This window comes from Hyperoodon ampullatus (genome assembly GCF_949752795.1).
Source record: "Hyperoodon ampullatus genome assembly, chromosome: X".
In the NCBI taxonomy this organism is placed as follows: Eukaryota; Metazoa; Chordata; class Mammalia; order Artiodactyla; family Ziphiidae; genus Hyperoodon; species Hyperoodon ampullatus.
In genome coordinates this window covers 40,185,375-40,199,396 of record NC_136913.1, presented here as the reverse complement: position 1 = coordinate 40,199,396, position 14,022 = coordinate 40,185,375, and the positions used below count along the sequence as shown (strand labels likewise).

General features: G+C 40.0%; 1 protein-coding gene across 1 annotated transcript in view; it reads right to left on the bottom strand.

Moving 5' to 3' along the window:
- The window catches only part of MAOA (monoamine oxidase A), a gene marked incomplete at both ends in the record, with an annotated part of 73,696 nt that overhangs the window by 46,496 nt on the left and 13,178 nt on the right, over positions 1–14,022 (bottom strand). Inside the window, one exon of the mRNA XM_079728000.1 lies at positions 8,196–8,290. Coding sequence (XP_079584126.1) covers positions 8,196–8,290 — 95 coding nt within the window. The remainder of the gene's footprint in view (positions 1–8,195; positions 8,291–14,022) is intronic.

The following is a 14,022-nucleotide window of genomic DNA, read 5'->3' as shown; positions in this document are numbered from 1 at the left end:
TGTTTAGAATTTTTATATCCGTGTTTATAAGTGAGACTGAGATTGCCCCATGATTCTCCTTTCTTCTTCAGCCCTTGTCTGTTTTCTTGTATTACAGTACTGTTAATCTCATGAGTTAGAAATCATACTTTCTTCTATTCTCTAGAAGGCGTTCGTATATAAATAGAATAATCTCTTCTTTGAACATTAGGTAGAACACACCTGTAGAGCTAGCTAGGCTTAGTGTTTTCATTATGGGAAAAATTTAATTTACAGGTTCAATTTATTTTGTGGTTAAAGCACTACTCACATTTTCTATTTCTTGAATCAGTGTTATTTTTTATAAATTATATTTTCTCATCATATATACATTTCATATGTTTCAAAACTATTGCTTTAAAGTTCATGACCTCTTCTTTTCATTTATTTATTGTTTATTGTATCAGTAGTTATATCTTCATTTTCATCCCTTTTATTGTTTAGAGATGTCTCTTTTTCCTTTTCCTTGAAAAATCTTATCAGACACTTGTCTAGTTTTAATAGGACTCTTCAAAGAATCAACCTTTGTTTCATTGATCATCTTTATTGAGTATTTTCTATACCATTGATTTATGCTCTTTTTTCCTCTTTTTTGGATTTTTTATACTCTTAATTTTCTAATTCCTTGCATGCTTAGCTTATTCATATTGAGTCTTTTGTTCTTTTCTAATAGAAAAATTTAGGCTATGAATCTTCCTCTAATATGGTTTTAGCTACATCCACAACTTTATTTTAGTATTTCCATTATTGTGCGGCTTTAAGTATTTTCAAATTTCCATTACAATTTCTGTCTAGATCTATGTTTCTAAAAGTTTTGTCATGTTTTAATTTCTACAACTGGAATTTTTTTAGTTATCTTTCTGTCATAACTGCATTGTGGTCAAAGAATATGGATTATATGATATCAATCCTTGAGGCTTACTTTATGACCTAGCACATGGTTGATTTTCAAAATTTTCCATTTCTGCATGAAAAGAACATAGTCTTCTGTTAGGTAATATGCATGTTTTATACATGTCCATTAGAAAAAGATTAACTGTGCTCAGCCTTTGTTTGCTTCATTTATTATTGACTTAGAAAAGTATGTTAAAAATCCCCTACACTATTGGGCATTTATCTTTGATTCCTGTCAATTTTGCTTTATATTTTGAGGCTACATTATTCAGTATATACAAGTTTAGAATTGTTCGGTCTTCTGGGTCTTTTATCACTATGTATTGAAACTTAATTCAATGAAACATTTTTTTGTTTAAACCTTATTTTGTCTGATATTAATATAGGTAAAATAGCTTAGATTAGTATTTGTATACTATCTTTTTCTATCTTTCAGTTAGAGTTTTCTTTATTCTGACATTTCCCCCCTTTTAACTGAGAAGTCTAGCCCATTTATATTATTATTTCTTTTAAAATGTCTTAACTTTACTTATTTTATTATGGCTTTCTATTTGTCCCACTTTAACAGTTTCATGCCTGATTTCTTTTCTTCTTTTGGATTAAGGGTTTTCTTCCTTTTGTTTCAAGTTTTTCTTCTACTTGTTTGGAAGTTATACTGTCAGGCCTATTTTTTTTCTAGCTATATTAACATGCATACTTAATATATTCTAAAGTTTATCAATATATTGTCTTTCTATTGAAAAATACAAAACCTTCATGCATCAACTGTGATCACCCTTCTTCTAATCTGTAAACCATAAAAGTACCTTGCTTCAGGTTTATTTGTCTCCCAACAAATTTGATGTTATTTTGTTTTATTCTGTTGATGTTGCTGAATTTTATTTAAATATTTACCAGTATCTTTGCTCATTGTCTCCTCTTAAATTTCAGACCTTTTATTTGTTATCATTTTCCTTCTTCTTAAAACACAGCCTTTATAATTTCCTCTAATCTGGGTCCTAAACTCTCTATTTTTGTCAGTCTGATAAAAAGATAGTTCTAGCAAGTAACAAATTCTGGTTATTTTCTCTTTCTCAGAACAGTGAAGATATTGTTTATCTTCTGGCATCTATTTTTGCTGTTGAAGGGTCACTCATAAGTCTAATTACTGATTTTTTCAGAGTATGCATAATTTGTCTTTCTCTTTTTAAAAAAAATTACTTTTAGACTTAAAAGAATTTTTTTAAGATCTCTTTTCTTTGGTATACTGCAGCTTCTGTGTCCGGGTGAGAATTTCTTTTCCTTTTTCATGCTGTGGATTTGTTAGGTTTCCTGGTACCTTCCAACAATGCTGGAAAATCCTCAGCCATTATTTTTTCATACCATCATAACACTATCTTTCATGTCTTAGCTGCTCCTGCCCTTGCCCCACATAACGTATTTTCCAATCTTTATCTCTGAACTGCATTATAGATAATTCCTTCTGATCTAGTTCACTCATTCACTTCAGCTGTGTCTAATACACTGTTTAATCTGTCCCTGAGTTTTTTCATTTTAATCAGCACATTTTCATTTCTAGAAATTATTTTTAAACTACTTGATCATTTTTTTAAGTTTCTTTTCCCTGCTGCTAATTTTAAGCACGTCTTTTCTTTAAAACATGCTACAGTAATTTTTTATTCTGTGTATACTTCAACTATTGCAAAATCTTTCTGGATCATTTTTTCTGTTTATTTTCCTTTAGTGCCTTGTTTCCTTGTATGCTGTCACTTTTGACTATGAGTTGCTGATTTTCCTTAGAACTTTTTCTGTGTAAGTTATTTGAGGCCTGGGTGGAAATGATTTGAGTCTATTTCTGCCAGCCACCTTGGCACTTTAAATATTCTGTCCAAGGTTTTTCACACCATATAGGTAGTGTAAATTTAGATTGAAGCCATGGATGAAGGCAAGCTTTATTTTTCTCCCTTTTAGAATGGTAAGGTTTATTTCTCTTTCACTTTCATGTACAGAGTATAGCACAGGGGATTCCAATTTGGAGTGTTTCCTATTAAATTCGCTACCTTCAACAGGTTCTGGATTTTATTTCCTGTTCCCTGCATGCCATACAGCCATCACAGTGGAATTGCAGAGTCTTCAGGGTTCAGTAGACATTCAAGGTGAAAGTCAAATTTTGAGCTCATTTAATCCCTAGGCTTCATGTTTTTACTTTGCTTTGGGGATTCATTAGTTCATTCAACAACTATATCTTGAGTGCCTACAAGGTGCCAGGTACTGTTCAAGAAACTTCTGTTACATCAGTGAACAAAATAAAAATCCCTGCTCTCAAGGGGCTTTCATTTAGTCGGAAGAGACAGAAAATGAACCACAAACATAATAAATAAGTATCTTAGAAGTTGATAACAACAGTGAAAAAGAAAAAAAAAACAACTAGAGAAGGACAAGGCAGGTTGAAACTGCAGAGAAGTTTCAGAAGATTTCAGCTTCAAATACAAGGGACATGTAGGCCTCTGAGAAAAGGTGATATTTGCGTAAAAGACTTGAAGGAGGCGTGGGAGTTATCTATGTGCATATTTGGGACAAGAGCATTCCAGGCAGAAGAAAGAGCCACTGCAAAGATTCTAAGGGAGAAATCTGCCTGGTGTGTTCAAAAAACACAGGCCAATGTGTCTGGAACAGAGTGAGCAAGGAAAAGAGAACTGGAGATGAGAGTAGAGAAGTTGCAGGGCGGGGGTGGGGGGGAAGGGGGCAGATCATGGTACGCGTCACAAGACATTGAAAGGACACTGGCTTTTACTCTGAGTGAGAAGGGCAGCCTTTGAAAGGTTTTGAGCACAGAAGTGCCAAGATCTGACTTAGGTTTGAAAGGCTCATTCTGGCTGTCGCACTAAGGCTAGATTATAAGGGGCAAGGGTAAAAAGCAGGGAAATTATTTAAGAGGCTATTGCAATAATCTGCCCTAGAGATCATGGTGGCTCCCACAGGTGGGCATCACGGAAGCAGAGGGAAGGGTTGAATTCTGGGTATATTTTGAAGGCAGAGCCAAAAGAATTTCCTGACAGAATGAATGTGGGGTCTCACAGTGTTGAACATGACTCCCGAGTTTTTTTTGGAGTTGCCATCCTCCTTTACCAGGAAGGCTGCTGGAATAGTGTTCTTTTTTTTTTAATCAGTTTATTGGATTTGTTTCTTTTTTAATATAAATTTATTTACTTATTTGTTTGTTTATTTTTGGCTGTGTTGGGTCTTCTTTGCTGCACGCAGGCTTTCTCTAGTTGCGGCGGGAGGGGGCTACTCTTCGTTGTGGTGCGTGGGCTTCTCACTGTGGTGGCTTCTCTTGTTGCAGAACACAGGCTCTAGGCACGCAGGCTCAGTAGTTGTGGCTTGTGGGCTCTAGAGCGCAGGCTCAGTAGTTGTGGCACACAGGCGTAGTTGCTCTGCGCGGCATGTGGGATCTTCCTGGGCCAGGGCTCGAACCCATGTTCCCTGCATTGGCAGGCAGATCCTTAACCACTGCGCCACCAGGGAAGCCCCTGTTTCTTTTGCTTTATTTTGCTATTGAGTTGTATGAGTTCCTTATAATTTGTTATTAACCCCTTATCAGATAGATGGCTTCCAAATATTATCTACCATACTAGTTGGCTGCCTTTCATTTTGTTCATGGTTTCTTGTGCTGGGGATAAGCTTTTAATTTTAATTTAATTTAATTTTATTTATTTAGGCCATGCCACACGGCATGCAGGATCTTAGTTCCCCAACCAGGGATCGAACCCGTGACCCCTGCAGTGGAAGTGCAGAGTCTTAACCACTGGACCACCAGGGAAGTCCCTAGAATAGTGTTCTTGATGAAGAAGAAAAGAAATTCAGTTTGGATGTGTGAAGTTTGAGATGTCTGTTCAACATCCAGGAGATCTGCAAACTTCTAACTTCAGGGCAGCACAGTATATTTGATTCCACATTTTATTTTAAGAGGGAGAGTCAATCAGGCTTCCACTCTGCCATAATACCAGAAGTGATCTGTTCCTTTGACTTCTTTCATCTGTCCCTCATATAATCCTAACTCTCCCTTTTACTGACTATTGGTGTTGTGCTCCAAACCTTCTCTAGTCTCCAACATCCTTTTTAAGACAGGAAGCACAAAACTGAAGTCAGTATTCTAATAAAATTTAACAAAGACAGTAATAGAATTCTTGGGAGTTTCCAAAAAAGATGTCTTTAGAACACAGACACTATTTAAAGTAAATAATCCTAAGTGAAGTAGTAAAAAGCATGAGGCGTTTTACAGAATGCTTCTTTACAAAGTCGAAACATTTGAAAGGAGGTGCCCCAGATTCAGCATGAATATACTGGAACTGTAATACCATATTCTGCTATGTTGCCCCTCAGTCTTTAGGGTCTTGCGTTTGATCTCATTATTCAGTCTTTGAAGAGGCCACAAACACGCAACTATATTAGGAAACAAATACACCAACCCTGTGGTAGCCTTGCAGGCATTTCAACTTAATTAATTTGGTCCTGAAGAATTATGGGGGAATCACACTAGGAAAAATTGGGAAGCTCTGAACAAATAGAAGATCTATCTGAACAGTTGCCAAGTGACAATATCAAATTTGACATTTCGATACTTAAAGATCCAGAGTAATTTTTATGGCATCTCCTCCCCAAATCCTAATTGATTATGCTAGTAGAAGCAACTGTAAGAATATTAAATTCAGTTTCTGATTAAATACCATTTCTGTCCCTGCTTTGTAAAGCCCCCCCGCTTTTCCCTTTTATTTATTTGAAATCTTATAGATGTCAAGTCCTACTTTCTAAGCATTTCAGAGTTCCTCTCTCACATACCTAAAGGGAATTTTAATATGATGCCTAATACGCAATAGTTCCTGTATGGTGCTGACATATATAAATGATGTAGCAAGAAAAAGCAGACTGGAACAATAACATAGATGGGGATAAGCATGTTGGAATTCTCATTTCCCTTGTACAAAGAAACTTGTTCTTAACTGAAAAATCCGTAACACGACGGATGCTCCTATGTAATAACCAAACGGTTTTAGAGATAAGAAAAGTAGGGCAAAGGGACAACTTAATACCTATCTCCAAAATAAAGGAATGTTTTTCAGAAAATGACAGGAGAAGCATATCTAACAAGCTGGTACAGGCAGAATATGCAATCTTTCTTTTGCACTACAACACATTGCCTTCAATTAGAACTTGAAGTTGGAGGGAGCTTCAAGTACATTTAGATTATATCTCACTGCCCAGATGAGAAAAGTGACATGTAAAGTGCTAATAGTACTTACCCAAGGTATGACAGTGTGTCGGGCCAGTACAGGGGCCAGAATCCCAGTCTCCTCACTCCCAGACCAATAGCCTCTCAGAGGACTACATCTGAGGAGGTACTCAAATTCTCCAAATGCAATTAATCTGGATTCACATTAATTTAAAGCAAGCGAGCATACACCAAAGAGCCGCACTTCTGTAGCATACCCTATGGATCTTATCAAAATGCAGAGTCAGATTCAGCAGGTCTGGGACAGGACCTGAGATTCTGCATTTCTATCAAGTTCCAGGGTGATTCAGAGGCTGCTGGCCCACAGGTTACTTTGAGTAGCAAGGCTGTAGGGTACTCTTAGAGCTGAGCAAGGTAAAAATAGGCTAATGATACATCCCTGTACATCTAAAAAGGCAGAAAGTGAATGACAGAAGGGGAGCTTGGCTTGGTGTGACTGAAACGGCTGGTACAATATCCTAGTTCAGATGTTGGTTGGCTATTTCATATCCATTTATATTCCCCCTTTCCCATGCCTGCTTCTATTATGCAGCCTGGAAATGTTAAGGACTTGCTTTCCCAGGCTCCCTAGCAGCTCAGGGTAGCTGTGTGCCCCAGACCTAGCCAATGAGACTAAAGCAAATGTCTGCTGGGGTCTTCTGGTAAAGGAAAGGCTTTGTTGCAGATAAGACTGGGCCCGCCTCTTCACGCTCTTTGCTGCCTTGAATGAGGACTTGATGCTGACAGATGCTGCAGCCATCTGGTTACCATTAGGCAATAAGCCAACAGGAAAAGAATGGCTGAGCAGAAAGACAGAAAGAGCCTAAAGATCCGATGACAAAGCTGAACCCCTGCCCCAGCCTGGACTACCTACCACCAGACTTCTTATGTAAAATAACTGAATGTTTGTATTGCTTAACCCATTGTTATTATCACTGCATAAGCCATTCTGTTATAAATCTGACACATCTTCTAATTAGATAGAGGCTTCCTCTCCTTCCAGTCACTTCAACAGTCTGGTTTTATCCTTACTGCCAATCCCCAGCCTTGAGCGCTCTGTTTCTGTGCTCTAGCAAGGGGGCTCATTAGTGACCTTCTCAATGCCAAACACAAGGGCTGTATTCAGCCTTCATCCTGTGTCAAATGCCCCTGGCATCTGATTCGATTTATCATCCCTTCTCTTTCCTCTGCTGATTTTCATGGCACCGCCCTAATCTGGTCTTCCTCCCCAGCCTCCACTGCTTCTCTCTGGCTCCTCTGCCTCTGCACCCCCTTTAAATCTGCATGTTCCCCAAACTTCCATCTTTGTCCATACTTCCTTTCTACTTTACATCCTTCCCTGTGTACTTTCATCAGTTCCAGATTTTAACATCCTGCAACCATTTCTTCAAATAGTAGTAAACACCAGTTGGCATGCATTTTTCCAAAATGGTGATGTAAGCCCAAGTATAAAAAGGCAGTGATGTAGCAAGAACTGGGCTTCCTTATGTCTAGCTGACCCCACCGGAGCAGCACAGCTCTTAGGGAACAAGGACTAAAGAAAAAGCTACACAGAAATATGCTACATTTGCCTCTGCTTACTGTGGTCACACTTCTTTTAAGTTGTGGATTCTTGGATAAATAAATAAGGAACCTATACTGTGTGTGTATGTCTCTGTGTGTGTGTGTGTGTGTGTGTGTGTGTGTGTGTGGTGAATGTACAGTCACTTCAAGTCCAGCCAAACCGTAACCTCACCTGAGACGCTATATACTCTATTTAGGTCTCTAGTATGGAAATGATGACGCTGTATTGAAGTTATTTGTTCACGTTTGTTTTCTTCACTAGAATGTAAGCTACTGAAGGTCAGAAGCTGTCACTCTTCGGTGGGTGCTTGTTGAAAAGAACAGATACTTATTTAATGCAGTAGTTTAGGGTTATGGAGGACCAACGGCTTAACTGCATAAACTCTTGAGATTTCCTCCAGCTCTGTGACTTCCAGTGACCCCCATCTCTAGTTTGTGTGAGATTTTACATGTAAGTATTAAAATCATTTACCCTCACTGTGTATGTTCTTCCTCCAACTCTGTCCCGGGCTTCTAAAACCAAAACATTAACTTCATGTTCTGCTAAGAGTTTGGCGGCAGATAATCCTAAAAGGAAAAAAAAGGAAAACAAAGTCGAGGAACATACTAACACCTACATGTGAAATATTCAACATTTAAACAGGTCTACATATAATATAAATGCAGGTATCAGACACAATTCATTGATTGTGCTATCTAATAAATTCTGAGCACACTGTGATGAACTGAGCCACCAATTTTATAATCTAGCATATATTACATTATGTATCATAAGTTAATTTTATTATCTATCATAAGGTTGGTTGAAAAAATGTAATAATTTAAAAAATATATTTTGGGGTTTTGGTGATAATCATATGTAAGGGAATTTGTTGAACCCCTAAATCAACCCTTATCATGCCACTCTTCTAGAAATCCTGATTGTATAAACAGAAGTATGTTTTCCTGGAAATTCCCCCTGGCTTACACCAGCCCCCAGTATCTCTGTGCTTTTTTCAATTTAAAACCCCCCTATAATGACCTCCTATCATTTATACCTGGATTACATGCTTGCTATATCATGTTTTCCCCGCTAGATTAAAAGTTACCAAAGGCAGGAACCATGTTTCATACTTTATTTATTGGCTCAAAGCTGAGTACAGGCTTTCACTCATAAACAAAAACCTTCATAAAAGATAGATTTTTTTTTTTTTGTGGTACATGGGCCTCTCACTGTTGTGGCCTCTCCCATTGCGAAGCACAGGCTCCAGACGCGCAGGCTCAGCGGCCATGGCTCACGGGCCCAGCCACTCCACGGCATGTGGGATCTTCCCAGAACCGGGGTACGAACCTGCATCCCCTGCATCAGCAGGCAGACTGTCAACCACTGTGCCACCCGGGAAGCCCGTAAAAGACAGGTTTTTAAACCCAGTATAGTAAGGGAATCCCCTGGCAGTCCAGCGGTTAGGACTTGGTTCTTTCACTGCCGTGGCCGTGGTTCATTCCCCGGTCAGGGAACTAAGATCCCGCAAGCCACACAGTACAGCCAAAAAAAGGCAAAAAACAAACAAACAAAAGTATAGTAATACCAGAAAAGTAGAGGAAAATGTTGTGGATTAACATTATATCAAGGGTACATGCTATCAACATGAGTTATCACTGATGTTAATCTTGCTCACCTGGCTGAGGTAATGTTTGCCAGGTTTCTCCACTGTAAAGTTATTCTTTTTTTCCCCTTCCATGCTATACTCTTTGGAAGGAAGTCTATGTACAGCCTGCACTTAAGAAGTAGGGAGGTATGTCCTACTTCCTTGAGGATGGAGTATTGACATAAATGATTTGAAATTCATCTGCACAGGAGATTTGCTTCTTCTCTCCCATTTATTTATTTATTTAACCACTGACTTATATCCCCATGGAGTCATACATAGTTGTTTTGTACTTTGGGTTATAGTCCAATACTATGTTATTTATTTTGTTGCTCAAATTGTTTCAGCTTTGGTCACTGGGAGGCTCTTGTGTCCCTTTGACGTGCCTTCATCATTTTGTGTGTATGCGTGTGTTTGAGCACTTCCTTACTTTCTGGCATTAAGAGATGTTCCAGGCTCATCTTGTCTTTCTCTGCCCAGCCCTACAATCAGCTATTTCTTCAGTGAGCCTTGGTTCCTTTTATTGGAGAACAGTATTAGAAATCAAGATCTGGGGGGCTTCCCTGGTGGCGCAGTGGTTGAGAGTCTGCCTGCCGATGCAGGGGACGCTGGTTCGTGCCCCAGTCCGGGAAGATCCCACATGCCGTGGAGTGGCTGGGCCCGTGAGCCATGGCCACTGAGCCTGGGCGTCCGGAGCCTGTGCTCCGCAATGGGAGAGGCCACAACAGTGAGAGGCCCGCGTACCGCAAAAAAAAAAAAAAAAAAAAAAAAAAGAAAGCAAGATCTGGGCTCTAGGTGTGCCCATCACTACTGGGCTATCATTGCTTGTGGGACTGCTCAGCTCACAGAGTAAGGAAATAAATGTCTGTATACACATTTTAAAATCTATCAATACATTTTTGCACTTCAAATGCTATCTTATACCTAGTTATCTTTATCCTCCTATTACAAAAAATACGAAGCAGACTACACAGATAAATATACTTCAAGGAGAAAAAAAAAGTTAGAATATTAGGGTGAAAGAGAAATAAGAATGACACCAGGGATAAGTTTAGTAAAATGATACAAATGATACCTAAATATGTATACCAGTGGTTGAGGAGAGGAACTATTCTTAGTGATTTTAAAACTCAGTAACTTAACAGTTCTAATGGTATATATCCTAAAGACAAAAAAGAGCTGCAAACATTTTGTTCAGTAATCATTTTGTGGGTGCTAGGATTAGAACTATTATTTTGAGGCCATTATGTATGTAATGTGGAATAAAGCAAATGAGTAATCAGGCTGCTGTCACTGAGATCCAGGGTTTTGGGCCTGGAGATCAGGAAATTTAGATGAAAGAGCAATGAAATTAAGTGCAAATTTAGGGCAGGAAATGTACAAGATGGGTCTGGAATCTCAAGTCACCAGAAAGCAAGGAGGCTAACAGAGACCACGAGGAGTGTGACAAAAAGGCTCAGAAACCTACCTAGGTGAACTCTCACTGGCTAGAGGTGGAACAATTTGAGTATCAAGTAAAAATAACAGGGACTTCCCTGGTGGCACAGTGGTTAAGAATCCGCCTACCAATGCAGGGGACTCGGGTTGGAGCCCTGGTCTGGGAAGATCCCACATGCTGTGGAGGAACTAAGCCTCTGTGCCACAACTACTGAGCCTGCACTCTAGAGCCCGTGAGCCACAACTACAGAGCCCGTGTGCCACAGCTACCGAAGCCCGTGTGCCTAGAGTCCGTGCTCTGCAACAAGAGAAGCCACCACAATGAGAATCCCGTGCACCACAACAAAGAGGAGCCCCCACTGGCTGCAACTAGAGAAAGCCCGCGCGCAGCAAGGAAGAGCAAACGCTGCCAAAAATAAATAAATAAATAAATAAATAACAACAAAGGCAATGGCTTAAATCCGCTCGTAATAATACTAAACAAACAAACAAAACCTCTCACTGGTCACCTTTGGAGAATGCTAAGGAACCAACTTATCATTAAAAAAAACAAAAAAGGAGCTTCCCTGGTGGCACAGTGGTTGAGAGTCCGCCTGCCGATGCAGGGGACACGGGTTCGTGCCCTGGTCTGGGAAGATCCCACATGCCGCGGAGCAGCTGGGCCCGTGAGCCATGGCCGCTGAGCCTGCGCATCCGGAGCCTGTGCTCCGCAATGGGAGAGGCCACAACAGTTAGAGGCCCGCGTCCCGCAAAAAAAAAAAAAAAAAAAAAAAGAATTTGGCATTCATTCTGCCCTACTTATTTGCACCAAACCTTGAAGCAACCAAATAGCTAACAAAGGGAGGTTTCGCCATATAGAAGTATGCTAGCTAATAAGTGAAGACAGGAATAATTAGAACATCAGCATTTTGCAACCCCTAATGAATTAATAGATCTGGTGCAATGATTGTCAACAGCTGCTAACATGACAAAAAAAAGAGGTAACCAGATGTTACTTGCCTCTTAATGGAAGCACATACCACCATGTATGAAGTAGTTAGAAAGAAGGAAGGAAGGAAGGGAGGGAGGGTGGGGAGAAAGGGAAGGAGCAAACAAACTAAATTCTAATGTGATCCAGCCTCTAGATCTGATACTTAGGGGCCAGAAAAACATGTTAAATAATACCACTGGGATGCAATCAACAAAATCTAGATTATAGGATTTATACAGGAGTACCCTGGGTTTTTCTGTTTGTTTGCTTTTTAAAACAACTTGCCCCCTCCTGCTCTCTCTCCCCTTTACCCTTCACCAGCTTTTCCTACAATAAACCTCTTACATGGCTAGTTATGTCTTGATGTCTGCTCTCAGAGAAGCCAGATTGACAACAGTATTTTGTTCATATGCAGAATGGTATGAAATATACATAGCCAGAGTCAAGGATGAGTTTGGGTCTGTAAGATCTAAAATGCAGGGAGGCTAAACCATAATATCCAGCACTGCTGTCTGCTAATGTTTGACTCCTTCAAGTACAGTGTACCCTTACATTGCTGACATCCACCCAAGATTTAGGTGTGCAACGAATATTTGGAATCTGCTCACAAAGAAAGGCATCCCGTGACTGTTTAAATAAATGCAAACTAATGTCTGCAAACCTTGGTGCAATGTGTTTTCTGGGACACAGCCAAAGGCTTCTTCTGCTGACCATGATAAAAAAAAAAGGATGAAGGTGTGATGAAAAACATGTTTATGCATAAATCTTTGTTGTTATGTCTGACTATTTCTGTAGGATTAAGTCTTAGAATGCAGATTACTAGGTCAAAAGATTTGAATAATTTTTAGGCTCAAAGCACCACTCTATATTTAAAAGCAGAGAAACTCAAGATGCAAAAAGTTGAATTTCTTCCCAGTTCCCCTTAGTCAATCTAACCATAAACCAATTAGATAGATAAAAACACCCTTGGGTTTGCCAGAATTACTCTAGTAGCTCCTCTTCTAAAGAGAAGCAGAGGTGGCTCTGAATTCCAGCCGCAGTGGGACCTGCAGCTGTCCAGCCCCCAGAGGCAGCCTGGCAGTTGGTTTAGCACTTTACATCCTACAGATCAATTTCAGGTGCCTTTCCTGTTGCCTCTCACAACCATTCTTCAGAATAGATTTCATTACCCCATGTTCCAGATAAGGATACCAAGTGCCTGATATGCCCACAACAAAGTCTCCTGAAAAGTGAAAATTTTTACTTCTTACACCCTCACTTATAAGGCTGCAGCCTTAATAAAATTGAATCTAGTGTGTAATTCTCAACAAGTTTGGTGAGTGGGGTTCAGTGCCAATAGTAAATAAACACTACTCCAGAGGCTAAAGGAGGAGAGGGAAGCAGGGCTAGCTGAGCCAGGACAAATGAGCACACCAGTGACAAAGGTCGTTTCGCACTTTGGCATTTAAGGATATAAACAAAATTAAAGGGGCTTCCCTGGTGGCACAGTGGTTGGGAGTCCGCCTGCCGATGCAGGGGATGCGGGTTCGTGCCCCGGTCTGGGAGGATCCCACGTGCCGCGGAGCGGCTGGGCCCGTGAGGCATGGCCGCTGGGCCTGCGCGTCCGGAGCCTGTGCTCCGCGATGGGAGAGGCCACAGCAGTGAGAGGCCCGCATACCGCAAAAAAAAAAAAAAAAAAAAAAAAAAAAAAAAAAAATTAAAAAGGTGGATGGACCTAGAGTCTGTCATACAGAGTGAAGTAAGTCAGAAAGAGAAAAACAAATACTGTATGCTAACATATATATATATATATATATATGGATTCTAAAAAAAAAATGGTTCTGAAGAACCTAGGGGCAGGACAGGAGTAAAAACACAGGCGTTTTAGAGAATGGACTTGAGGACACGGGGAAGGGGAAGGGGAAGCTGGGACGAAGTGAGAGAGCGGCATGGACATATATACACTACCAAACATAAGGTAGATAGATAGTGGGAATCAGCTGCATAGCACAGGGAGATCAGCTCGGTGCTTTGTGACCACCTAAAGGGGTGGGATAGGGAGGGTGGGATAGGGAGGGTGGGAGGGAGACGCAAGAGGAAGGAGATATGGGGATATATGTCTACATATAGCTGATTCACTTTGTTATACAGCAGAAACTAACACACCATGTAAAGCAATTATACTCCAATAAAGATGTTAAAAAAAATTCCCAAAATAACAAACAAACAAACAAAAAGCTGAAAAAAAAATGGTTGTCTCTGCATTACAGGAAAATGATTGGCCC